This window comes from Cardiocondyla obscurior, linkage group LG06 (assembly GCF_019399895.1).
Source record: "Cardiocondyla obscurior isolate alpha-2009 linkage group LG06, Cobs3.1, whole genome shotgun sequence".
Taxonomy (NCBI): Eukaryota; Metazoa; Arthropoda; class Insecta; order Hymenoptera; family Formicidae; genus Cardiocondyla; species Cardiocondyla obscurior.
In genome coordinates, this window is record NC_091869.1 from 5,040,543 (window position 1) to 5,065,355 (window position 24,813).

The following is a 24,813-nucleotide window of genomic DNA, read 5'->3' on the forward strand; positions in this document are numbered from 1 at the left end:
GGGTAAAGAGATAATCTCTGGAAATCTGCTTGGAAATGCAACGTTTATACGGCTCACAGTCTCTAAGAGATCGACACGATCACTTTCGCGCCGCGTCTCAATCCATGGCGTCCTTTTCCCTTTTTTTTTTTTTTCCTCGTACATGAGAAGCGCGCGAGTATACTCGCAATTATACTGCACGCAAAATCCGCCGGAGATTAATTCGCAGACGAGCCCGTGCCGGGTTAATTTAATTAATTCCGCGGGCTTTCAATTTTTTTTTCTTTTTCTAAGTCTCGATCTAAAATTGTTTAAAATTTGAAATCCAAGAGCGAGGTGTACTCACCAAAAAAAAAACAGTTAAAAAAAAAAGCCTCTACGTGTCTTAAGTATGATTCAACGATTAAAAAAAATATATTAATAATTAATAAATGAAAAAAGAAATGCTCGTTTATTCCCGGACAATCTTTCCCGAATCGAGAGATTCGTCGCGAGCTCGTCGGCGAATTATTTCTCTGGCGGATACTCTGCCGCAGGAACTTAAATGAACGAACGATGTCGGGTATACACGTGTACGTACATGTACGCGTAGACATTTAGCTGTTATGTTTCTTTTTTTCCTTTTTTTCATTTTTGGTTCGATTACGTGACTAGAAATGCTACACACATACGTGCCACATCCATCCGTCCACGCGGCCCACACGCATGCACACATAAAAGTATGACTTAGCAGTAGTATAACTAATACGTATCTCTATATTTATATATGTATAATTATATATTTGTATGTATAATTATATATATATTACTCGTCACAATAGCTTCTACCGGCTGTTCAGTGTATTAAGCTAATTTTACAACAATATGGCAATCATGGTGAATAATGAATAATACAGCTACGTTATCGCGAGACTACACAGTCAGTAACACTAATCCTTAGAGACAGTAATACAAAATAAAAAAAAAAAGACTCTCGGATATACAATTTCACCCAAGCGGAAATTAAGTCGCATTTTGTGCCACGAAGCAACTCGCGCCGTCACACGGAGACGTTCTCCATCGTGAAAACCTGGCAACTTTCGTTCTACGCTGAATAAAATATATATATATATATATATATATATATATATATATATATATATAATATTAAAAGCAGATAGATATTTTTAACAAGGAATAAAAATTTCAATAAGAATAAATGCTTCGAATAAAAGAAAAATAAAATAAAATAAAAAATATATTAACACTCGACGGTTACTCGGCCTGTAGTCCGACTTTGTCATTTTTATAGAACACTTTTTGCAAAGGCATTTTGTGACGTGTAAAAAAAAAAGAACAAAAAACCATTATGCATAAGAACAGGTTTACGTCACAAAGTTGCAACGTTTTCACGCGGATGTTCCGCGCTACCGTAAATAAATGTAGACGAAAAGATAAATTTTTCTCACCCGATCTTGCTCCGCGAAATATTAGCAGTTAATTCAAAGTTTTCTCTTTTTCGTAAAGAGAATTCGAATTGCCTCGGACAGATACTCCGCGCGATGCGAATTTCTCTTAGGTCTTTTCGTTCCCGTGTTTCCCAATCAAAGTTGCCTCCGTAAACGGAATTGCGACCGCGCTGGGCGACTCTTCCTCTCGCGGTCCATTCCGTCTTGGCCGCGATACGTCGATTGATATGAAAATGACATTGATTTATCGCTACGTAAACTTCACTAGGACACGTCCAGAATAAAGGCTGTCCGGAAAAAATCGTATCAATAGATTAAAAACAACCGTCGTTTCTTCCATCTAGAATAAAACGAAAACAGACATAGAATAAAATTAAGAAAAACGATTAAAAAAAAAAAAAAAAAAAAGGAGAAGAAAATCTTTGACTTTATCACAAACATTTGAACGGTGAAAGTGTCTAAAAAGTATCGCAATCTTTCAAATGTCTTATAAACCACTTCGTTTGCGAGATTTCGTCAAATGGATCGCTTCGAATGAAAAGGGGTTGAATTTCCCGATGACTGATGAGACGAACTAGGCCACCCTGGCGAGATTATCTCGGACGATATCCAGGATATCGGATCGTCGCGCTTGGTCCGATGGTGAAGCCCGTTGCAATGTAAGACAGACGTTAGGTGAAACGAAATTAAAATGTACGTCGCAAAAGTGCGCCTCGAAGGGAGAGAGCTCGCTTGTAACACCGAGTGCCGTGAAACCTCGGAGTGAAAGATGCGAAAAAGACCACGGCGACGATGAGACTCGCTGATCCGATCGTGCGCGGATCGTCTCAGCGCCAACTATTTTATTATTTTATTTTTTTTCCTTTTTTCTTTTTTCTTTTTTTTTTTTTTAATTATTATTATTACGCGCGTAAACGCAACGATACGCGACGCGGTGGTTCCGTGTGTTCGAGCGTATATTACACACATTTAATATAGTATCACACATAATACTATATTATTACATATTATAGTATTATATATACAGACTCGAGACGTTTCGCCCACCTGTCCCGCAGTCGCAGCCGCGATTCGCTCGCTCGACCCTCGAATCCTTCGTCGGCCCTCGCGAACCAAGCGATCCTCGCGACGTCGATCCGCTCGCGTTTGCGATTATGCAAAGCTTACAGTAGGCAATCTCGACAAAAGAAGCTGAACCTTCCGCGTTCACGACCCGCCAGCCCTTTCCGTTTCGATCCCACAAACCGGTGTATGCGTTTTCCTCGCCGAAATTTCTTCTCTAAAGCATTCATCAAGGAAACATGCGTCTCACATATACAGAAACATCATCGCTTAATGTTGAATCGTGTTTATAAGCTAGCAACGCAGTAAATCGGTAGACTTACAAAGTGTACTCTCGTGTATTTCTATTCCCGCCCCGATCCCCTCGCGCTTAGTCCCCAAATGCTTGGAGCGCTTTGGTATCTATGAACATTTTTACGTAATTTAAATTTACGCGTGTGAAAACGCCCCCCCTTTTCCTCGGAGACCGCTACCCCTGAATATATATTCCCATAAAAACGGTTTCACCGACGTGTCGTCGACTAGCTCCTCGTTAGATTGACTAGAGCCGAGAAAACGACTATTTCCACGCATGATTTTGATTTAGTTACGTTTGCACCGCGGGTCATCCGAGCGATTTAATTCTTGGACTCCGCGTGGAATCAGTAACGGCGGCGAATCGAACGGATCTTTTTAGACGACAAATAGTTTTTGATGCTCGGCTTCGCTTATCGTATTTCGCTTTCCTGATTCCACGCGTAAGCCGTGCTTTTTGCGGTAACTGCATGGCGATCGAGTCGCGTGCGAGTAATCGGATTCGACCGATACGTCGTAGCCGGATCGCCTTCTCTAACGAATCGGTTGAAATGTCGCTCGTACAATTGATCTTTCGAATCCGGCTAAATTTGCCGGAGCGGTACGATTAATACAATATAATTTATGTCGCTAAATTCTTATAACAACGCTAGAAATCGATAATCTCTCGATCGGCCGAATCTTTTGCACCTCGTGACGACAATCGCGATTCCGTCGTGTTCGATCGACTTCTTTGACAAAAAGCGCAGTTTACCGGGGCCCACGATACCCTAACGTAGCTAGATTAAAAGGTAAATCATGCGCATTGGCACGCGCTATTTGGTACGTTTCATTTGAGACTTCTTACACACATTTCTTCATTTTTTTTTTTTTAGTTTCCGTATAAATATTTTTTTTTGTTATATCGCTAAAGTCACAAAGCACGATCTAGCTCGTCACCCATCTCGCTGATGACGCCTCGATTGCTCGACTAACTCAATAGTTCGAACGCGCTTAGAAACGCCGACGTTTACCTGGTACCCGAAGAGACTAAAAATAAGAACGATTCGTGGTCGTTAATGAGTAATGTTTGCCATATGCGAGGCTGGGTACCAAATACTTTGCCGCATCGGTACTAATTATGGCGTTTAGTGGTCCACACAAGCCACACCAACAATATAAGAACACCCTTAAAAAGAGTGTCTAAAAGTCCAGAAGATACCTAGTCTCAGAAGTATCTTTTAATTGTTTCGTATTGTTCAGGTATCCCCTCGGTACGTTTTGCCGGTGTCTCTTCGAGTATCAGACGAGTGCAACGTCAACGCTCGATGTCTTCGAGCTATTCGCCTCGAACGCATTTGTCAGCCCGCGGTATATCGTGCAAGTGACGTGAACTTAACCAGCAGTATTGTCGGTCCCCCGTTACACCCCGTAGGAAAAAGAAAACGTAAAGGAAGATAAAACGAAGCACTTAGAAAAATACACTCTTAGGATTCCCGCGAAATCGCTGCGGCGTTTACGCGTGTGTGCGCAGGATGTCCTAGAAAATGTGTACACGCAGGTACGTGCGTACGTATGCCCCTGCTCGAACGCACGGAGCGTCCACCGTTGAAAATCCCGATTCACTTGTCAGCAATCTGTTGGCAATTACTTCTTTTTTTTTTTTTTTTCTTTTTTTTTTTTTTTAATCACTATTTTAGTCTCGCTGTCTCGCAAAAGAAAAATGTTCCTCCCCCCTTCGCGCGCGAGCCGAGATACCGTGGATTATCCCGCGCGTGACTTTCTTATCTCCCAAATACTCTCCCGCCGGGAAATCTCGCAGAGCGAACGAATGGCTTCGAAGTCGCGAGTATTTCGACACGTTATATACTTAGATACCCGTGTGCGACGATAAAATTACACGTTACACATGGAAAAAAAAAAAAAATTAAAAAAACTCGCGACGTTCGTTAACGAAGGGAAACAAGTTTCTCCATCGTGAAAAATAATTTATGCGCGTGTGTATGTATGTGCGTGTGGATCGACATTTGTGACTATAATTTTTCTGTGCCTAGGAATATCCCCGTGTGCGTGGTCGTCATATTAACTGCGTGGTAATTGCACGACGTATAGAAATGACGTAAAGTAAAAATAGAAGAATCTAATCGTTACGTTACGAGAAGTAATCAACTGAGCTTTGGAGACACCACGCGATGTCGATACCCGTTTGCTCTCTTATAAAACTGTCGCGTTGTCCTTCAGCCGCTCTCCGCTTTATCAAAATGCAAATGTGGAAAAGCGCTGTCGGCGCCCTCGAGAGATACGTGTTCGATCGCGTGCGAATTTGTTTGTCGATGAAAGGGGAGACGTAAGAGAATATATGAAACGCGTATATGTGTATATATAAACCGAACTCCGAGTGCGCTTAGTAAAATCTCTGTGCGAAAAATTGTGGGAAAAGGTTTTCGACTTGTGTGCGTGGCGCGCACGCACGACGTTTCCTCTCATTCTCTGCGCGGAGCGTCATGGAATGCTCGAGCGTTTCTAGCGAAACGAGAAACGGAGCCGAAGATCACGGTACAAAAGATGCTCGACGATCCTCGGCGTCGACAGCCAGCCTCGATCGAAAAGGTCCGCGACCCTCTCAGTTTTGTACAGGATCTTCTCGCATCTTCGTCACCGTTGACGATCGGATGCAAACGCGAATAATTAAGATCCCTCTCGTTTCTTCGGTGCGTAAGGTCGCCCCGTGAAAATGCGATCGTTCCTTTCTCCGCGAAAATAACACCCGCCCGATTCAAGCATTCGGAATCAACGATTGACCCGTCGCTTCGCTCTCGGAGCGCGCGTTTCTCCCGCAATCGATCGTCCTTTCCTCGCTGCCTTCGCCAAGGAGCGTTGCGAGTCTCTCCGACCGACATCACGAACGGTCGACAACGTCGGCTTCTCGGATTCGTTAGTATAAGACAAGACAAACTAAACGTTCCGCTGCACAGCGTTGATAACGAAAGGGGTCGTCTTTCTCTCTCTTCCTCGTTCTTTTTTTTTTCTTTTTTTTTTCCTCTCTCGCTTTCCCGCGTCGGAGTAGAACCGAGACGAGCCACGAACCCATTGAAGAATATCGTCCGGCCAGCCATGTCGTGGGTAACGTTTTCCTCCTCCGTTTGCGCTTAACGTAGAATACAGAATTAGCCTAGTAGAGACCGCAGCCGCGCAGATTATTGGCGATAATGACGTCTGTGACTGCGTCGAACACAAATTGAATGTTGTTCGTGTCGGTGGCACAGGTCATGTGGCAGTAAATCTCCTTCGTGGTCGATTTGTTCTTCGCTTCGAACTGTGCCTGGATGTACGCGGCCGCTTCGCTGTACTCCTGTGCACCTACGGTGGACATTTTCAAAACTTGACGTTAATCACCCTGCCACAAAATAAAACAGCCGTCAAATTTTGCCATATATTATTTACCAGCGTATTCGGGAAAACAGATTGTGAGAGGAGACTTGCGGATTTTCTCCTCGAAAAGATCCTTCTTGTTCAAGAATAGGATAATCGAGGTGTCGGTGAACCACTTGTTGTTGCAGATCGAGTCGAACAGCTTTAAACTCTCTTGCATTCGGTTCTGCAAAAACGTGAGCTCGATATTAGAATCTTAATTAAAAATGGTCACGTACGCTATTTTTACCGATGGACACTTGCAAAAATTTTTTTCTGTCCTCTTTTTTTTTTTTTTTATAAAACTACAATTGTCGATAATTAATTTCCGATGGGATTAATCGGCAAAAATACGCTTGTGTGATAATCCGCAGCGGTATAAATGACGGTATGATTGATTTGCGTTCAAGATTTACAAAAATTCGCTCTTCAAACGTGATATTACATTTAAAACTATCCTTGTTAATGGCAAACGCTGCCGCATGTAATTCGCCACAATGGACCAGCGATGCAGGTCACGAGACGTACACCGTAATGACAATTAACAGCGGCGGAACGATGACACGCGTGTGTCACTATTGCACGCGAGCGGAGAGTTCAACGGAACCTTCCCACGTGCAGCGACCCCGGCAATTGATCCCTTGATTCCTCGGAGCTTCGGTTACGTGTATACTCCATCGTAATCCTAATTCGGACGTGACATTCTTCTGACGGATCGTACGCCGTGCGTTCAACCTTTTCGCATTCTTAATGCAACCGCGCATTTACAATCGAGCGCGAAAAAAAAAGAAAAAATTATAACACGTTAATTCTGTAAAGAACATTGAAACTTTAGAAGTTTCTCAAATAATTTTTGTAAATTTTTATTACATTTATTTTAATTTAATAAAACTCGTAAAAAAATGTTACTTGATGATTTTTCTCTTTGTGAGACACAAAATAATTTTTAACGTTGTTTCAAAATTATAAAATACCAGCGAATGCGTCAAAGAAGGATAAATTAATTAACATATTTACCGTCGTTTCGTCCTCGTGCAAGACCTGATCGTATTCGGACATTGCCACGCAGAAGATAATTGCAGTTACGTCTTCGAAGCAATGTATCCACTTCTTACGCTCGCTCCTCTGACCGCCTACGTCGAATAATCTAAAGAAAAAAGAGGAAAGAAATGAATATAAAAATCCGTCAGATTATAACACTTCAGTCTCCGGATTCTCATTATAAGTACATATAAATCCTGCGCGCCGAAAACATTAAAACATAATCGCGATAAATAAAGACACCGTATATCCGCAACAGTGGCGGGTTTATCGCGCGCTGTTTCAACGCGTAACGTCTACGTCTAATTAGTTCCCGGTACTTGATACCGCCGTGAGATTAACACGGTTGATTAAAGCGGGGATAAAACAATTATCACCGCCACGCGTTTCGGCCGTTAACGGCCGCTAATTTTCGATCCTGATGGACGGGGGAAGAAGTATCGGCGGCCGTATACGAGTCATCTCTCTCGGCTACGTTCCAAGCAAACGCTCGAATTATCACGGTAATGACTCACGCGTCGACCATTCATAACGAAAGCGGGGACCGGCCTCGCATCGCCGGAGTGCCCAGTGCTTCGCCCGCGAGATTGCACAAATGAGTCGGCATTAAATGAAACAAGAGCGATCGTTATCGTCATTCGCGCGGAACGATTCTAATTAAAGTCGCGAACGTATTACAATAGGTGTGCACATAATAAATTGTCTCGCGGTCGGTCCCGGGGGTGGTAATCTGAGAGTAGCGAAGAATCGTTCTCTAACCAGCGTCAAAGATTAAAAAGAAAAAAAAAGAAAAAAGAAAAAAAAAAAACTTGACTCACTTGAAGTTGAGGTTTTTGAATGAGAAGTGAACCTCCACGATACCCGTCGTTTTCACCCGGGTCCTGAGAATGTCCTGCTCCGTTGGCTGGTAATCCCTCGCTCCTAATCGATCCAAGTCGTCCAGGAAGCTATAAAGAACGATGTGCTCGTGAGAAAACGTCGCGCGGTCGTAATTCTTGCGACGTTAACGACATGTGCCCCTTACACATTTCGACAAGCCGAGGCTCCTCGGCGTATACCGGCTGTGAATTAATAAATTGATTATCCCGCCGTGGGTTTTGTTTCCCCATTAAACGTTTCGAACTTGTTCCCAAGGTAAACGAAATAGTTTCACCCTCTTGGCTCAACTTCCGCGGACTCGTTTCCGTTCGGTTTATTTTTGAACCCGGCTTCTGTGCGGCGGCTTTGATTTCTACTTTTTTTTCTTTTTTTCTTTTTGAACCATTGTTAAATTACCGGGATAATAAGGCCACTCGAACCGGTCGTCGATTAATTAGCAATAAATTAGCATCTGTTTGCCCAATAAAATGCAGATGCGATTCCGTGCAGTGAGAGCGTTTCAAGTTGCGGGATAGGGCGCGGCTCGCAACAAGTAGCTGGAAGCGAGCGGACATAATAAATGGCGTTACTGTAATCAGGTCTTCGTAAACTGCCGTGCGAACTGACCGCCACGAGGAAACGCTTCCGCCGGCGCAAACACTTTGATAGTTTCTCGCCCGGCCGTCCGCGAAGCCGGTAGCATTCATAAAGTTAAAAAAAAAAAAATTGACAATTACATTTTTTTTTTTTTCTCGTTTCTTTCTCTTCCGGGATATTATTTCGATGCGCTTCGTCTTTTGGCAGAGTTAAATAACGCGCAAACAAACAATAAAAAAAAAAATACTAATAAGTTTATGAAATATTTTTAATCATTCATCATCTTTATCGCGTGGTACGTACAATTAAATAAATTAATCCCATTGATGACTTAATAATTACACTTCTCCGCGCTGAATGTGAAATGTCGAGTGAGAAATGTTAAATATTGAACGTGTACGTTGAGTAATAAATATTTAATTAGCGGTGACAGTATTATAATTGATGCTGGGAACGGTTATTTGTTTCTCATCGCAAAATTGTCAGGTGACAGGTGGTTTTATTCTGTTCTAGATAACCGCGAAAAAAAAAAGTCAAAAGAGTTTCTTGTACCGACTATCGAGCCGTCGATTTTTTTTTCTTTTTTTTTCAAGAAGCTAAAGGGGATGTTGAAAAGTTGGGATGAAACTGCGCAACGCCATGTTTTTAAGCCTCTGCTTACGGTGTTTAGGAATCCGCGAGTTTCTTTCTAGCTCTTGTAATGAGAAAAAGGAATGAGATGAGAAAGGGGAGTAGCTTGAGAAGCTGGGTGATGAAGGCGACTGACGATAGACGAATTTCCGGCGAGAGAGAAAAGGAAAAGGTGCATGAAGGTAACGATGGATTAAATGTGAGAGAATAGAGGACGTAACGGAAGGGTGTAGAACACGGAGGAACGAGGGAGAAAATGAGAACGAGGGCGAGAGAGAGAAAGATAGAGAGAGAGAAGAGGGAAAGAGGGAGGGAAAGAGAACGAGTAGAAAATGGAAGCAAAGATCGAAGCACGAGGGAGTCTGCCATGAGGGATGCGGCGATTCAGGACACGCCGAAGCTGGAACGCGCTCGCGAGTCCTGGTGGTGGTCTCCCTGGGGAAAGAAGCGGCTCAGATTTTTTCCGGCGCGGGTGAAAGGGGCGACGCGAGGGGAGGAGGAGGAGGAATACAGACGTGAATAAACCGGCAGAAAGCAGGAGAGAAGGTGGTAGTTTCGCCGGAACCCCCGATCGGCCATTTTGCTCGCGTGCCACGTGACACGGGCGTGGCGTGACGTCATCTGCGATCAATAATGACGAGGTGCGCAAGAGGGAGAGGAAGAGAATCCCCCCGAAGAAGGCGGCAAAGAGAAAAGAAGAGAAACGAGAACCGAAAGAGGGAGAGTTGGCGCGCATTTCTCGTAACATTTCGGAGTACCAACCCCCTTACCCGTCGTGTCATCATCCCCCACGTCCATCCCTCCCATCCGCGACCTCGTCTTCGGGCAAACCTGTCGCATCTCCCGCCCTCTCTTCGCCACCCCCGCCGGCACCACTCACTCTCCTCAGTCCGCGACTTTTTTCCACGGGAAATTCGTGTTACCCTCTTCCGGCCTACCTCGCGGAAAGAAATTCCCGCCGGCAGTTCTCTCTCTCTTTTCCTCCGTACGCGGTGGTTCCCGAGGGTTATTCAAGAACATCTCGTCCCTTTCCCCGTAAAAAATACGCTCACTTTTCAAGCTTCGGAAGACCTACGTCTACGCTTTTGATGACTCTATGAACTTAACGCGATTGAATTTTCCTTCGAATCAGAATGTTCGAAAACCTGGAACATCGTAGCTCGGAAACTACAAGGCAATTCGAGAGGATCTTTTTTAATTGGGAGAAATATAAAACTTTCCAGAATTTCCTGCGATATCACGTCACATTAATTTCAACATGTGGGAGTTCGCGGCAATCACATTTCTTCCTTTCTTTCTTTTTATTTTTCCTCTTTTTCCTTTTCTTTTAAATTGACATAAAACTTTCGAAAGTAACATCGCGTCGTAGTATCACTTTAAGATATTATACCAAACAACGCCAGCCTATTTGTATAAATTTCATCTATTAATATCAGCTGCTATTTGTGTTCTATATATAGACAACGTGGGTAGCCGAGCGCAATCTTCCGCTCTGTCATAAGTATATTTCTGTGCGTAATCAAATGCAAATAACATAATTGTCGGAAAGCGGTGGTACTTGTATTTTATATTTTTTTCTCTCTTTTTCTTTCTTTTTACCCCGCGAATATATCGCTGCCTTCATCAGAGGAAGGCGTGGACTTTCGTTATACGCAATTATTAAGGGCGATAGGGTCTCCTCGGTGAATTATATATTAACCGATGGAGAGAGAAAGAAAACGAGGTGGCCCCGAGAAGGGGAAGGAAAATGAGAGCGTAGTTGCGTGTGCAATAAGTGTGCTATGAGCGATATCGTGCGGCCCGTGCGAAACCGCACTGCGGTTTATTAAAGCTGAGAACGGCGCCAGAAACGACGTGTGCTCGATGGCGTTGGGGGGGAAAAAGCCGCCGCCGGCCTCTTCTGCGTTGCGTGCAGACTTCGGCGAGCGTGCATGCCTCGATCATGGATTTTGGTCGGCGACAAAATCTCGCATCAGTCGCCACTCGACGGCGAACTACCCCCGGCAAAGTCGCGCGATGGAATCTCTCGCGGCCGGGCTTGGCTTGTATGCACAAGCGCCCTTGATTTCTGAATTGAATTGCAACGAAGAAAAATGTAATGGAGCCTCGAGAGGATAGACTTGAAAAATTATCGATCCCTCTTTTATTCACCGTCTTACGAACGCGTTTTAATATCTATAATGGTGGTGTCATCGCGATACATAGAAGAGTTGCACTCCTCTTCCTTCCCCGGAAAATAATTGCTCGCGGATAATGTTCGGAACAACGAACCCGTTTCCTTTTTTAATCGCGTTATCCATGATCCGGCCTGTTGAGTGTCGTGATTCGACTTTATCAAGGAGAACGGATCCGCAAATCGTTTCACGCGTTGAAAGCGTCCCGTAATAAAAAAAAAGAAAAATAATAATAATAAAATAAATAATAAATAAATAAAAAAATATCTATGCTCAACAGAGATAACTGATGAAAGTATTGGAAAACGGTACTATACCGAGATGTACAAGCGTTACTACAAAATCAATATTCAGCGAAGGGGGCAGTGCGGAAATATGCTTGCGAAACGCACTGACAATGAGAGAAGAGAGGAGGGACGACAGGTCTTCACGTTCAGGATGAGGTTTGCTCTTACTGCTTGCCGCCCTAGCCAACACGCGAATTCTCAAGTGTAAAATTCTCAATCATCCTTCTCGCGATCGCAGAGATCGCCGTGGCAAAATTAACACAGATTTTCGTTGATAAAACAAATTTTGATAGATACAAAAAAATTCCCTACTAATCAATGCAATTAAGAAAATCGCGTTTTAGGGAACAGATTTTTTTTCTGAATAAAATTTCTGAAAAAAAAATAATATTAATGATAAACCTTTAAATTTATTAATTAATAAGTTTATCATTAATATTTTTTTTTTTTTTTAATCTTTGCAACGGAGTTAACAGTTTCCTATGACATCCGTAAAGTTTTTGAGATTGAAATCAATTCAGGAAATGATTGCCACTTACTATTTCGCCGAGTCGTTCAACTGATATTCATTGCTCCTACCGAAGCACTCTTGCACTCCATTATCGGACCACAGCCTCTTCATAGCCGCCAGCAGTTCTTCGCTAAAGGGTTCCGTGTCTTCCATTCTTTGTATTACGTCGAACACCATTTTCGCGTCCGTCTGTAAGCACGTGAAACACATGAATCTCTTATTCCGCGACCCCGCGAAACCCCGCGCCGTCCCGCTTTTTCGCCGAATGCATTAACATCGGAACTACAAATAATACCGCGACATTAAACAAACATTAATCGCCTCGTGCATTCGAAAGCAAATACTTCCAATATCTAATTACTTGACGGGAATAATTAGTTGAATTTTTCGCTGTGATATAATTTGCGCGGGTATCAATTTAATTTCTGGCGTAAAATCAATATCATTTGCATAATTAACTATATACAATATATACATATATCTGCGTTTTAAATATGAACAGAGATAATTAAACGATGCGTTTCGCAATTCGTTCGGGATGCAATTATTTTATAATTTATTAATCCGCGCGCGGGCGCGTGAAGAATTGCGAGTATTAAAGGAGCGAATCGATGATTATTCGTACGAACTTGGGACGCGCATCCGGCCGGGCCGGGATCGTCTTACACGTACGCGCTTTAGACGGCTAATCAACCAGGCAACACGTTATGATTCGCCGCTGAATGCTCCATTCATTAGACAACTGTCGGCATGTAGTAAACATTCTCGATGTCGTGTCATGTCTCGCGAGCTTAAAATGCTCAACGTACGCAACATTTAAATAACGCACAAGATATACGTGACCGATACCGCGTGTCGCTGAACCGTTTCCATAATTTTGCAGTTGACATTTCGGTGAAGTTAAATGAGTGAAGGTTGGATGACCAGATTAAAGGCGCGCCGTGTTAACAAATTAAATTACGGGGAAAAAAAACACCGCTTGCGTACTTCCACGATAGTTATTTTTACTGGAAAAAAAAAAAATTCGAAGGTGTCTGAAAAAAATTAAGAGATGCATTTCGTTTAATTGAAGCAAGTGTGAAATAATCGGGGTTCGGGACGTAACCGGAAATTATCCCAAGGCGCGTTACAATTTAAATTCAAGTGGACCGGCCTGAAGCGGAAATCGGCGATGAAACTGGAAGGCGCCTTCTATTTTCTAAAGCGATTCGACATTCAAGACGCAGATGCACATTACCTCTCGCTCGTTGGTGGAAAAGCTGATGCCGAGATTAGGCATTGCTCTGAGAATAGCGACTAGAGATTGTATCGTGTTACTGTATACGACGGGTCTGTACTGCTTGAAGTCTTCCGGCGTGAAGCCGCTCTCGTGGATAATTCTGAAAGCAGAAACGGACTCGCGTTAGCACGTCCGCGCGGTGAAACGTCTCCTTTCCGTAAATATTGAGATAAGGGTTGGTTTAGGCGACGTTTGCTTAAAAAAAAAGGAGGAGAAAAAAAAAAGAAATTAAGCTGGAGAAAACCGGAGACGAGGGAAAGATCTGGGAGCGGCGTGGTTGATGGAGGAATAAATGAAATCTCGATAGCCCGCGATCGGCGCAACGGGAACGAACGGGAAAAACGCGTTGATGTTCTGCACTTGATTTTAAGCGCCCTTCGGGGCTGGTCTTCTCCCAAGGAGCTCGCTGTCGCGCTGTAATATACGCGCGTCACGTGCGTACCCCGCAGGCTCGAATTAATATATGCTGCGCCGCGCGTGTACCGTGTAAACGCATGTATGCATGTATATGAATCGCAGTGCGCGCTACGCCGGTGATTTACACGAGTGGTCCCCGTATACGTAATATTGTAACAATGCTCGGAGCCAACGCGCGGACAGGTGACTTACGGAGTCACGGTGTGCTCTGTGTATACAAGCGACAACACGGTGTAGTATTACGCGAAACAGATCTACGCCCGTGCCCGGCGGTTAAGTATGCTCTCCCGTATATAATACGTATAATCGCCCGCTGAAAAACAATACCAAATTTTTTAAAGTCGTAAGTCCGTAGATTCGGACGCGTATCTTTAATTTGCGTGTGTTTAATTGAAAGAAAGAAAGATAGAGAAAAAGAGAGAGAGAGAGACGTCGCGCTCCGCAAGAAATTAATCGAATGCTCGCGTTCTAATTAACTTTCTTTCTTAATTAACACGACGTCGTACACTTCGCGGGGCATTCCAGGAGCGCTCCCGTAACGCGCGACGTGTTCTCGTATCTTTTTCATTTCCGGGCGAGGGGAGAAGAGAGAGAGGAAAAAAAGGGGGTGCAGAAGCATGCGATCCGGACGTTTTTAATTAACAAATATCAATTGTAATTTGCGCAATAATATTTTCTAATGTAACTCCACCGTCACCGGGAACATTTAACGGCGTATTAATGCCAGCGAAGAATACCCCGCCGCCCATTACGTTAATAAATGATACAGAAACAGTGTGGCGGTGTTCGTTGTTTCGAGAGTAACGATATTAACGTCGGCACGGGAGAGCTTTACGTGTGCACGCGCAACACAGGTAGATTTATGGCCGGCCGCACGCGAGAAGGAAAAGCCGGACCCGTAAAGAGTTGTGTGCGTGAAAATCACGCTTCGCTCGTACTTCAGTCTCGAGTGCCAAATGTTCGTTGCATTATGCGCGGCCATAAATTATGCAGCCAGCGTGCGCTGTACGGCGCGGATCGGCACGTAAAGAATTTTAGTTTCAAAAGCACGTAACGTGACGCGATTTAAAAACCACGAATCTACCTCCCTCTCGTCCGCCCCCTTTTTCTTTTTTTTTTCCCCTTTGAATAATATCGATAAGGCGTTTTATCATAGAGACGAAAGGAACAATCCCGGAATTGTGATTTCGGGTGACTTTCGAGGAAAAGAGGAAACTTAATTAATTTCAAAGATCAGGCGGAAAAATCCCGAGGTTCGCGGGGGAAAAGGGAGAGGAGGAAGAGAAAATATCGTTATCGCGATACTAGGAGCATCCCTATTTGCGACCGGCAGCCTTCTCTTCCGTCGGGAGAGACACACACAACGGTAACTTTGTTCGTGGGACCCTTCGAACAGGGGCCCATTCATGACGTACCGGGTCACAGGAAGAGAGAGACTCGCCCCACAGAGGGAATATGCTAATCTATACGACGGTGGAAGAGGGAGAGGGAAAACTCGGTGCTAACATCTCGGACGAGCACGTATCACGGAACAGCTGCTGCCCTCGGATACGCGCGAGCGTATCGTAACATTGCGAGTATCGATCTCGCCGAGGCGAGGCAACAGTTTGCCTCGAAATAATGCCGATGCACGGACGCGAAAAGATTAATCTATTATTCGCGCACGCGAGAGAGAAAGAGAGAGAGAGGGAGAGAAGGACTGGCGCTATTATCCGACATTCTGCTTACTTCCAGGCCGCGATAATTCAGAAAATTACGCGGAAAGAAGTCGGATATAAAACACAACGTGTGATTTATTTAATTAACAGGTGCCCTTTTGAGAGTACTTAACATGGAACAGTTACGGGAGATGTAATTCTACGTTTAATAAAATTTTTATATAATTTTTTTTTTTAAACGCGAGATGTTTTACTTTTATTTCAGTCTCTTCGTCATTTGCTTATTTATCTCTTTAATTATAAAAATTTCAATTTGTTTAAATCGTGGACCAAGACAATTTGAATTGCCATTGCAATTTGACAAAGTGACAAGAACTGCGAGGGCGAAATAACGTAAACAGCGAAAACGTTTTCAAACAATTTAATTCCTAAAGGAATAGGCTCGCGTTACGATTCAAGTCATTTAAGTTTCAGTAAACGAATTGGAATATATCTGATTAGAGATATCTGACTCATTTCCGTCCTTTTATTAAGCTGCGTCATTCAAATTTAAGCAGCTGCATTCTCCGCCGGAATAAGCGCCTCGTAAAAAGAGCAAATCGACGACTCTGATCGTTATTCTAATAAATTTTAAAAGCTGTCGCGCTAATGAGACTCTGGATTAAATTATTATTAGCAACGGTAACAGATAAAAAGGACACGTATTATTTTACTTCAACCGCTTCAACGTATACCCTTCGCGTTTAAAGTACAAGACAAATTTACAAAGACAAAGAATTGAAGCTTTTAATTTAAACGAAAAAAAGCGAGACATTAATTTCGACGAAGAAGACTATGGATAATAAAAATCCAGTGCGGTGCACTCCGAGGAATCAGGAGAGGAACGTGGGAAAGTATTTCTCGCGATCGGTCTGCAGCTGACTGATTAGTGGCCGCAAATTAGCATTTTCGCGACGTCACGGAACGTCAAAAGGATGCGAGCTTTACAGACGTCGGCATTGTACCATTGTGTCCACGACCCGTTTCTCGTCATATTCTTCGTGCCGTCTCGTTTTCCCGTGGTAGAGTCGTTAAATTCTCCGGTAACGAGTCGGTGACGCGAAATTCGCCTAATTACGCGCGTACACGCACGGAGGGATGAATCATCCTCTGCGTGAATTAAATCCAAATGAATCTACGCGCGGCCCGCAAAATACAACTCGTGCTTCCTTCTTCGTAGATCCTTTCCGGAGGACCTTAGTCTCGAGCCTCGAAACCGGCGCGATCAATTTAAAAGAGGGAAACCCACTCGACGTTCGACGAACGCAAACTGGAGAGCCGCGGCACAATTAATTCGGAATTTAATTTAATTGGCAATTGGGAACGGTCGACGTGTGTTAGGGAATAAACAACATGTGCATGGATGTAATCTCGCATGCTTCAATAATAGAATCTCCCCTCCTTCGAATGATAATTAGCGCATGTAGCGCGAAGCGCTAAGACGATTATACTTACTTCATTTGTTTCACGATCGTACTCTTGCCGGACTCGCCCGCTCCTGAAAAAGAAAAAAGACAAAAAAGGGTAGAAGAAAGGCATTAATGAACTGCAGCGCAATCAATCTCTTACGATTACGTATCGCCAAATTCCGTTGCGAAGTGAACTTTGCGCGTTGGACAGCGGAAAGATAAAAGCCCCTTATTAAGAAATATATACTTAGCAATTCGCCGTTTCAAAAATTCGTTTCTATCTATAAAAAATTGGTGCGACGCCTAAATTAGTTGATAATCGATATTGTTGCCATTTATTAAATTATATATATTTTTTTTTGTTACAGATTGACGCAGCTGCATTTACTGCTGTCAACGGAAGTGTCGTCACCGCCGATATTATTAATTATACGAATCGCAGCCGGTTCGTCGGTCGTTCCGGGAGTTCCGTACAATATTCGGACGTAATTTTTTGACATGGTTTTATCCTAAACGCGCGAAAAAGTTAAATAATTTTCGCGATTATAAAATCACGGTCGGGGTGTTCGCGAGTGTCCAGTGCGCGGGGATGACTCGACACATAAACTGAGAGGAGGAGCAGGCCCGAGAAGGGCATCATACATCGGCGGAGCAACTTTTAGGTAAGAATTAATTCTTTTTTTTTAAGAAAATCTTTATTAAAATAAAGCTTTACCCTTACATGAATTTAAATACTAATATGTCTACATTAATATGTTTAATTTTATGTTACAGTCACCGGCAGAACTCTACAACTCCGCTGAAGCTCATGCAGATTGGTAAGTCGCATGATTTGTTCTTCGTAGTTTGTAATCGGAGCTTCTTAAAAAATATAACGCGCTACGCGCGCGCATGGTTTTTTCTAGTATTTTAAAATTCCGGGTATTTTATGTCAAAAATTCAATAGCTAAAAAATGACAACTAATCTCTACTGTAAAAAAAAAAAAAAAAAAAAAAAAAACACAAGTTCATCAAGGAATATATGTATATTAAAACTCATTAGTCGCAATAAGATAGACTATCTCGCGCATTAGCTGGGCACATTAGCTTGTACGCTTAATGAACGTGCCCGTCGTGGAAAAAGGTGCTTCTGCCGGAGGCATTAAATTCTAATTCGCTATTAATTATTTACCGAGAGAAATAATCTCGCGCGGGGCATTAGCAAGACCGGATCGACGAACGCATTAAGGCCGAAGGAGCCTAGATATCGTGAAATATGCCGCTCTATATAACCGGACACGTCGGACGGAAACTCCTGCTTTTCCTACTTATACCGCGAGGTAAGCCCTCCGCCCTCTCTCAGATTTTTTAAAAGCACTCTCGGCGCCGAGTAGTCGTCGTCTATAATAGCCACTCGAACCGCCTAGAGCCGTTTAGTATCAACTGAATACACGCGACATCTCGAACAAGTGCCGGCCTATAAACGGCGGCCAAGGAAGAAAAGGAGTTTCATCTCGAGACACCGTCGATGATCCTCGTCGCGATCTCTCTCGTCGATGTAAAACATCGACGGAGTTAAACGTAGTCGCGGCTTGGCCTAGAGCCCGGCGAAATCGCGCGCGTCTCCGCCCCTGTGGTTTCTCCTTTTTCTTTCTTTTTTTTTTAACCCTCCGGATTCTAGAATTTCACTTCAAGCTTTTTTTTCGGTTAAAGCCCGGAGGTCGGCGTTACCGTTCGCCGTGAAGCGAAACAAACCCTCTCTGGTATTTACTTTAGATAAGCCGCGGGGCCCGAGAGCTCTCCCGGTAACTCCTATATTAGATTCCACCGTTAACTTTCGTAACTCCACGGTTAGATTCCCATCATTTGTATTACGTTGGCGCAACGTATCGCTTCCACCGCTTATTATTCACCCGGCGTGTTTGGTTACACCAGTTTCCAGTGTGATTTAGAGCTGGATCGCGTTTACTATGGGGCCATACGTCGCGGCGAAATTTTGGCACCTGCCGTGCCGGGGTTTTGTACTATGCGGCGGTGACCGCGACCGATTGGTTTTATCTTAAATTCGAATTCCGGTCCAGAAATGCGCGTCCCCGGTATATATGTATATATATATATATATATATATATGCGGAATAACCCGTCCGCATATGTGCTCTCGCTTGCATTTTCATTCACCTGCTTTTTTATTCACGGAAGCCGCACAGATTGCGAGGGCGAGCTTTATCCCGTCGCGATAAATGCGGAACGGAGATAATTCAGATAAATTCGAGTGCCTGCACCAAACGGCGCGGGAAACCAAGGTGTTTGCGTTTCGTTGAAGTTATTATCAGCTTAAGCCGACCATATGTAAAATTATCCGTTAAGATATAAAATAAAGGAAAATAATTAACGCGTAACGTATTAAAAAAAAAAAAATTGTCTTACATTTAATAAATGCAAAAAAAAAATTTTTTTTTTGCATTATTTTATTTGTAGAATGAGAAACGAGATATTTTACACATATATATTTATTTTATTTTTTTATTTTTTTTGTAATTATACTTTGCTCTTTTTGATTATATCAAAAATGATAGAAATTTTCCGTGCAAATTTTACATGTCGCGTTGCAGCGCTGTGCCGAAAACTAAAATATTAATTGCAATTTAATATTGAACGCGACACGTTCGGCACGTGGAAAAACACTTTGCCGTTATGTTATAATTTACAGGCTGCAATAAATTGTATTTTATTACGATGCCCTTCTAACATTTCGGCTGATTTCACGCGCAAACATACCGCGCCCTTTGCCATTTTACGTCGGTGCACGCACTCACAGTATGCAATCAATGTTGTTTTTAAAGTACGTCTAGCTATATACGTTCGCAAGATATATCAAAACTCCTGGATGCAAATTATGTAAGCTGAAATTTTTCTAGTTTCTCGGTTTAATTCGATATCGCTTTCAACATAAAACAATGACATACTAAAAGCACGGCGTATAATTCTTTTTTTTATTTTTTTTACCTTGGTAAATTTTCATAATTAATTACCGCGTAGAAATCTTATACTTTTGACGGCGATCGAAACAGGAAAATTGTTCGGATCAAAATTTTCTCTCGTCTTCCGATTCAAGTATAAACATCCGCCGACAAATAATAAAGTAAAACATTTTTAAGAAGCTTCCTCCTTTTTTTCTGTTCTCAAAGCCGGATAAACAGATCTCGATTGAAGATTTTCTCTCGTTTCGCCGGTTTCGACGTCTTGTCCGCCGACACGTCGGCGCACCGCGACAAAGAAAGCCTCTCAGTCGCTGATATTTAACGCCATAGAGCCGCCCTGCGTCGCCTTGAAATATGCAACGTGCGTTTGTATTTCGCAGCCGAGGCACCATTAATCGGATGAAAATACTCGCGGCCAATTTGCGCACGTACACCCGCGCGCGCGTTTTCTCGACGAATGACGTCACTGGTTACACTAATAAACAGGACCCATATTTCGCTGGAAGCCGTATCTTCCACGGTTCCCGTTCGACTTAAAGCGGATTTGCAATTTTTTAATTCACTCTTCTTTTTCTTTTTTTCCTGAACGCAATGCGCGTCTGCGAAAGGCGAACGTTAAAATGAATGAAAAGCACACGGCGAACAAAAAGATCTTACTCATCAGTTAAAGTCAAACGTTCACTTTCCTCGAAGTATTACCGAAATATTGAATAGCTGAAAGGTGCGACAAAAGGTGGACTCGGAGAAATAGGTTCAAGATTGTCGATTCTTCGAGTGTCGCCGAACAGAAAACGAAAGAGGGAAAAAAAGAGAAAAAAAAAAAGAAAGAAAGAAAAAAAAAAAAACGCGAGAGCAAATTGAAAATGCAATTAATGACGCTGACAGATAAACTGAGACAATACGTCGGTGCGTTTCACGCCACCCCCGCGCTGATTTCGCTACTAATTATAGCGCAAGGCCGACGAAGGATTTTTCATTAAGACTTCAAACCGCGAGGCTACGAGCAATATCTGCGAGGCGCAATTAAAATTTCACACGGAGCAATTAAGTAGCGTTTATTTCATTAATATCAAAGCGGGGAAAATAATGCGGCGAAAATGCGGAGAGCTCGTCGGCGTCGATAGGTATAATTCGCAAGTAGAAAGCGGTCATGAATGAATCTCCGTTTAAACTGTGTCCTATCTATTTACCCGCGGTACGTGTCCACGTAATCGCGCGTTACGCAACGTCTCTACCGACCAAACATGAATCATCGCGATGACGCGTCATTGACAATCGAGGGACCCGATTCCTAATCTTATACCGATCTCGAAATGCCAACGGAACGAAAGACGGCTCCGTTCTATCGTCGTTCCCATCTTTGAAAAGGCTCGCGCTATAGCTTCTGTAATTATTCACCGTGCTCCTTCTCTGGAAAATCTTGTTACGAATACGAGCCGCGTGTGACTCCCGCACATCTGTGTCAATAAAATATTCAAAACCTATATACATTTACCCTGAATTTACGTTCGAAAGAGTTTTTTTTACGTTTGAAAAAAGAAATCGATCGGGGTGCTTCGGCCGGGGAAATAAATATGTCCCTGCCGAGAGCCGCGGACCGACCGAACGAATTTACGATCCGCGTTCCGGAATTATCTCCCTGCCGCGTCCCGAGCACGAAAAGAAAACCCGGGCGATAGACTTTCCCTGTTGACTGAAAACCTCGCGACCCGCGCGAGAACCCTAACGCTGACACGTGGCGGCAGTATGTGTCCTGGCAAATATCAACGTCCCTTGACATCCTCTGCCAGGTCCCCAGATATCCCGAGCGCACACCGGCCGAAGAAAGAAACTCGGGGAAGAAAAAGAAAAAAAAAAAAAAGAAAAAACGTGATCTGATTTATTTTTCCAGCACTGTCGCCGTCTATTTCGGTGGAAATATTTTCGACGCGCGTTTCACGCCGCGGTATCCGTTCTGTGCATCGACGGTCATTTCAAGTTTCAAATCGAAAAGGTTTTCTTTTTTTTTTTCCTTCCTCTTCGACACCCACGCGAGCGAATGAGACGCGCTATCGCGCGTCATATCGGCCGCGTCCCAAAGCGTTGACGTCACCGATGAAACGCCGACGTCAGATGATATCTGATGCCGACGCCGGCAATTATGCGCCTCGCAGCGTTCCGGCCGCGCGCTGAAAGAACTGACGTCGGACGAGCATATCGGGCATTACCCTTCCGCAATAAGGAGGAACACGCTTGTTGCGCCATTCTTCCGGTTTTACGTCGCGTCCAATTTCCTGCATGCATGCCGATCGATTTAAAAAGCCCGGCGCTCTACCCGCGGTTCGCCAGTTCGAACGCATCCGAGAACAAGTCGCCTTCGATCTTTCAAACGCGGGAAAAAACTTGGAGAAGAACCTTTAATTATTATCCCGCTATTTTTTATTTTTTTATTATTTTTTTTTTTTCTACTTAATCGAAGCGAAAATTTTACCCTCTTCGGCACGGAACTTTTGTCGAGGAAAACGTCGCGAATTTCCGTCGAAGGTAATTGCAGAGGTGATCCCGATGGTTCTTGCACGCGACGAGGAACTTTGACATAATTGGCTTGTGATTCGGCACGCATTTAGAAAGTTAGGCCAGATCAATAAAGAAGAGAGAGAGAGAGAGAGAGAGAATGAGCATACACAATGCGCAACTCCTCACCAATCATATATCCATAGCTCATGAAATATCTAGCACGAAAGGAAAACGGCAGTGTAGATACTTCGCGGTGTCGTCGATATAATCGCGGTCGGTCGCCAACTTGCATGCGCTATTTCCAACAGATAATTTCCCGACAATATTTATGCCGCTTTACGAAGTTATATTCTTCCCGTGTTTTAGAACTCACGGAGTGAGTCTAAGTCCTTCTCGCAAGTCTCTTCAACTTTTACGTTAATTATGTTTCATTATATTCTTCGCGAATATCTCTCGACTTTAAAGTAACGACGTCGGAATTCTTGCACGAACAAACGGCACGACGAAAGTATTAATTTAATAATTAATTTTAATAATTAATTTAATAATTGTTTTGATAAATTTACAATAAACGTAATTAATATTAAATTGTTATTCCAATTTCTTTTTTTTTTTTCCTTTTCTTTGAGGGGGAGGGGCTTGTTACATTTTACGTACCGACGTAGCTCGCAACGAGATAGTTTTAGCACCCTTCTGCCTCTTGTAGTGATTATTGTGATACCATCCACTACATGGCACTCGTATGTTGAATATATAAGTCATCAGATCCAAATCAAACAGCCGACTACTCGTTTATCTCTTCCGTTTGACCCGTTTTTCGCGTAATGTGTTATTTTTACAGTAACTTAAATTTAATTTAAATGATAGAAGCTTTGTGATACAAACGAGTACTTGATGGAATATTAAAAGATTGATAATTTAAATACTATTATCCAATTGTTACTTGCTTTTAAAAGATATAAATAGGGACTCAACATATTATCTAGAAATCACACGAATCCAAGCTTGGAATAAACAACATATTGAATTTTATATCGAGCTCTACGTTGAATAAAACTTGAGATATCAGCTGTCCCCATTCAATTTCGAACAAATTCCAGAATAGCGCGTGAGAGGAAGCGATCCGTCGGTTTCGCCCACGATTTGTTATTATAAAATTTTAACGAGCGTCGCGCGTATACGACTTATCCCCGGGCGGTAAGATCTCGCGATGAATCAGGGTGGACTAAAAAAAGAGTTACTCACCCAGTAGTAGAAGCTTGATGTCCTTGGCCGCCTGGATACCGTCCTCCTTGAGATTCTTCTCGATCTGCTTGCTGCGAGCCAGAGCGGCTCGCTCTTCCGCGGACATGGCGCAGCCCATCTTGCTACACGTTGCCTTTACAAAGGCCACCCTCACGCACTTGCTCTCTCACCAGCGGCTGCTAAACAGCGCGGCCAGGTACCGGCCCCGTCGCCACAAAGTGGGTGAAACGACCTCCCGGCGCAGCTTCTTCTTCTCCACCGTCGCCACCCCGTGCTCACCTCTGGCCCTTTAACCCCGTCCTCCTCGTCGCACTTAGCACTTCTCGGGGCCGCGGCCGTCGTCGCCGCAACAGCCGACACCACTACCGTCGTCGCAACCACCGTAAACACTTCCAATACCACTGATACCACTACCGCCACCGGCACTACCTCCTTCACCGGCTTCACCGTCTCCTCCACCGCCGCCTCCTCCGCCACCTCCGCCACCACCACCACCGCCGTCCTCCTCCTCGTCCTCGTCTTCGTCGTCTTCGTCTTCGTCGTCACCGGTTGGGCAACCTTCCTGGCGGCAACCGGCACCGAGTGGTCCCCTAACTACCTGGGCGACCGCAGCCACCCGCGCGCGACCCTTACCACCGCCACACTTGCGCCGATTCACCCGCGCCGATTCAGCTGCGCCTGCAAGAAAGAGCGGTCTGATTAATTCCGTAATCTCGGGCAACAAGTTCGATACAAGCGTAGCTTGAACCCGCCCAAGTATCGTCGACGTGTAGCGGTGCGTTAATTAGTAAATACGCATAGTTTCGTGTCTAGAAAATTTTCATACAGGTTTTAGGTTTCGTACAGGTTTGTCTCAGGGTTAGATTACGGGACCGAATAGGGAGGAGAATTTTCTATCGTTAACGTTAATGATTAAAATAATTGATTGCGTGTAAACGGGTCTTCGGATTGGATTCCCCAATATTGCCCGTTGTTTGACCAATGTTTCTCGTCTCACTGAACGCCTAAGGGTACAAAGAAAACGCACACTACTCGTTTT

General features: G+C 43.7%; 2 protein-coding genes across 2 annotated transcripts; both read right to left on the bottom strand.

Annotated features, from left to right (window-relative positions):
- Positions 1–113: 113 nt before the first annotated feature.
- On the bottom strand, positions 114–24,240 carry Galphao (G protein alpha o subunit). Its single transcript, XM_070658746.1, has 8 exons — positions 23,775–24,240; positions 17,120–17,162; positions 13,509–13,650; positions 12,300–12,460; positions 8,033–8,161; positions 7,191–7,320; positions 6,207–6,360; positions 114–6,122 (listed from the first exon to the last, which is right to left on the bottom strand). Exons 1-8 carry the CDS (start codon positions 23,890–23,892, stop codon positions 5,935–5,937), a joined length of 1,065 nt encoding a protein of 354 aa, XP_070514847.1. The 5' UTR covers positions 23,893–24,240; the 3' UTR covers positions 114–5,934.
- On the bottom strand, positions 24,088–24,573 carry LOC139103268 (PE-PGRS family protein PE_PGRS45-like). The gene is made up of 2 exons (XM_070657766.1): positions 24,570–24,573; positions 24,088–24,452 (listed from the first exon to the last, which is right to left on the bottom strand). The coding sequence occupies exons 1-2, from the start codon at positions 24,571–24,573 to the stop codon at positions 24,088–24,090; spliced, it is 369 nt and encodes a 122-aa protein (XP_070513867.1).
- Positions 24,574–24,813: the final 240 nt, after the last annotated feature.

Bases quoted from the DNA above. Each gene is read 5' to 3' on its own strand.
- Galphao (XM_070658746.1), bottom strand. From the start codon at position 23,892: ATGGGCTGCGCCATGTCCGCGGAAGAGCGAGCCGCTCTGGCTCGCAGC. The intron at 8,162-12,299 runs GTAAGTGGCAAT...CGTTCTTTATAG, and splicing joins TTGAACGACTCGGCGAAATA to CTTCCTGGACGACTTGGATC. The intron at 6,361-7,190 runs GTAAATATGTTA...ACGTTTTTGCAG, and splicing joins TGCACGAGGACGAAACGACG to AACCGAATGCAAGAGAGTTT.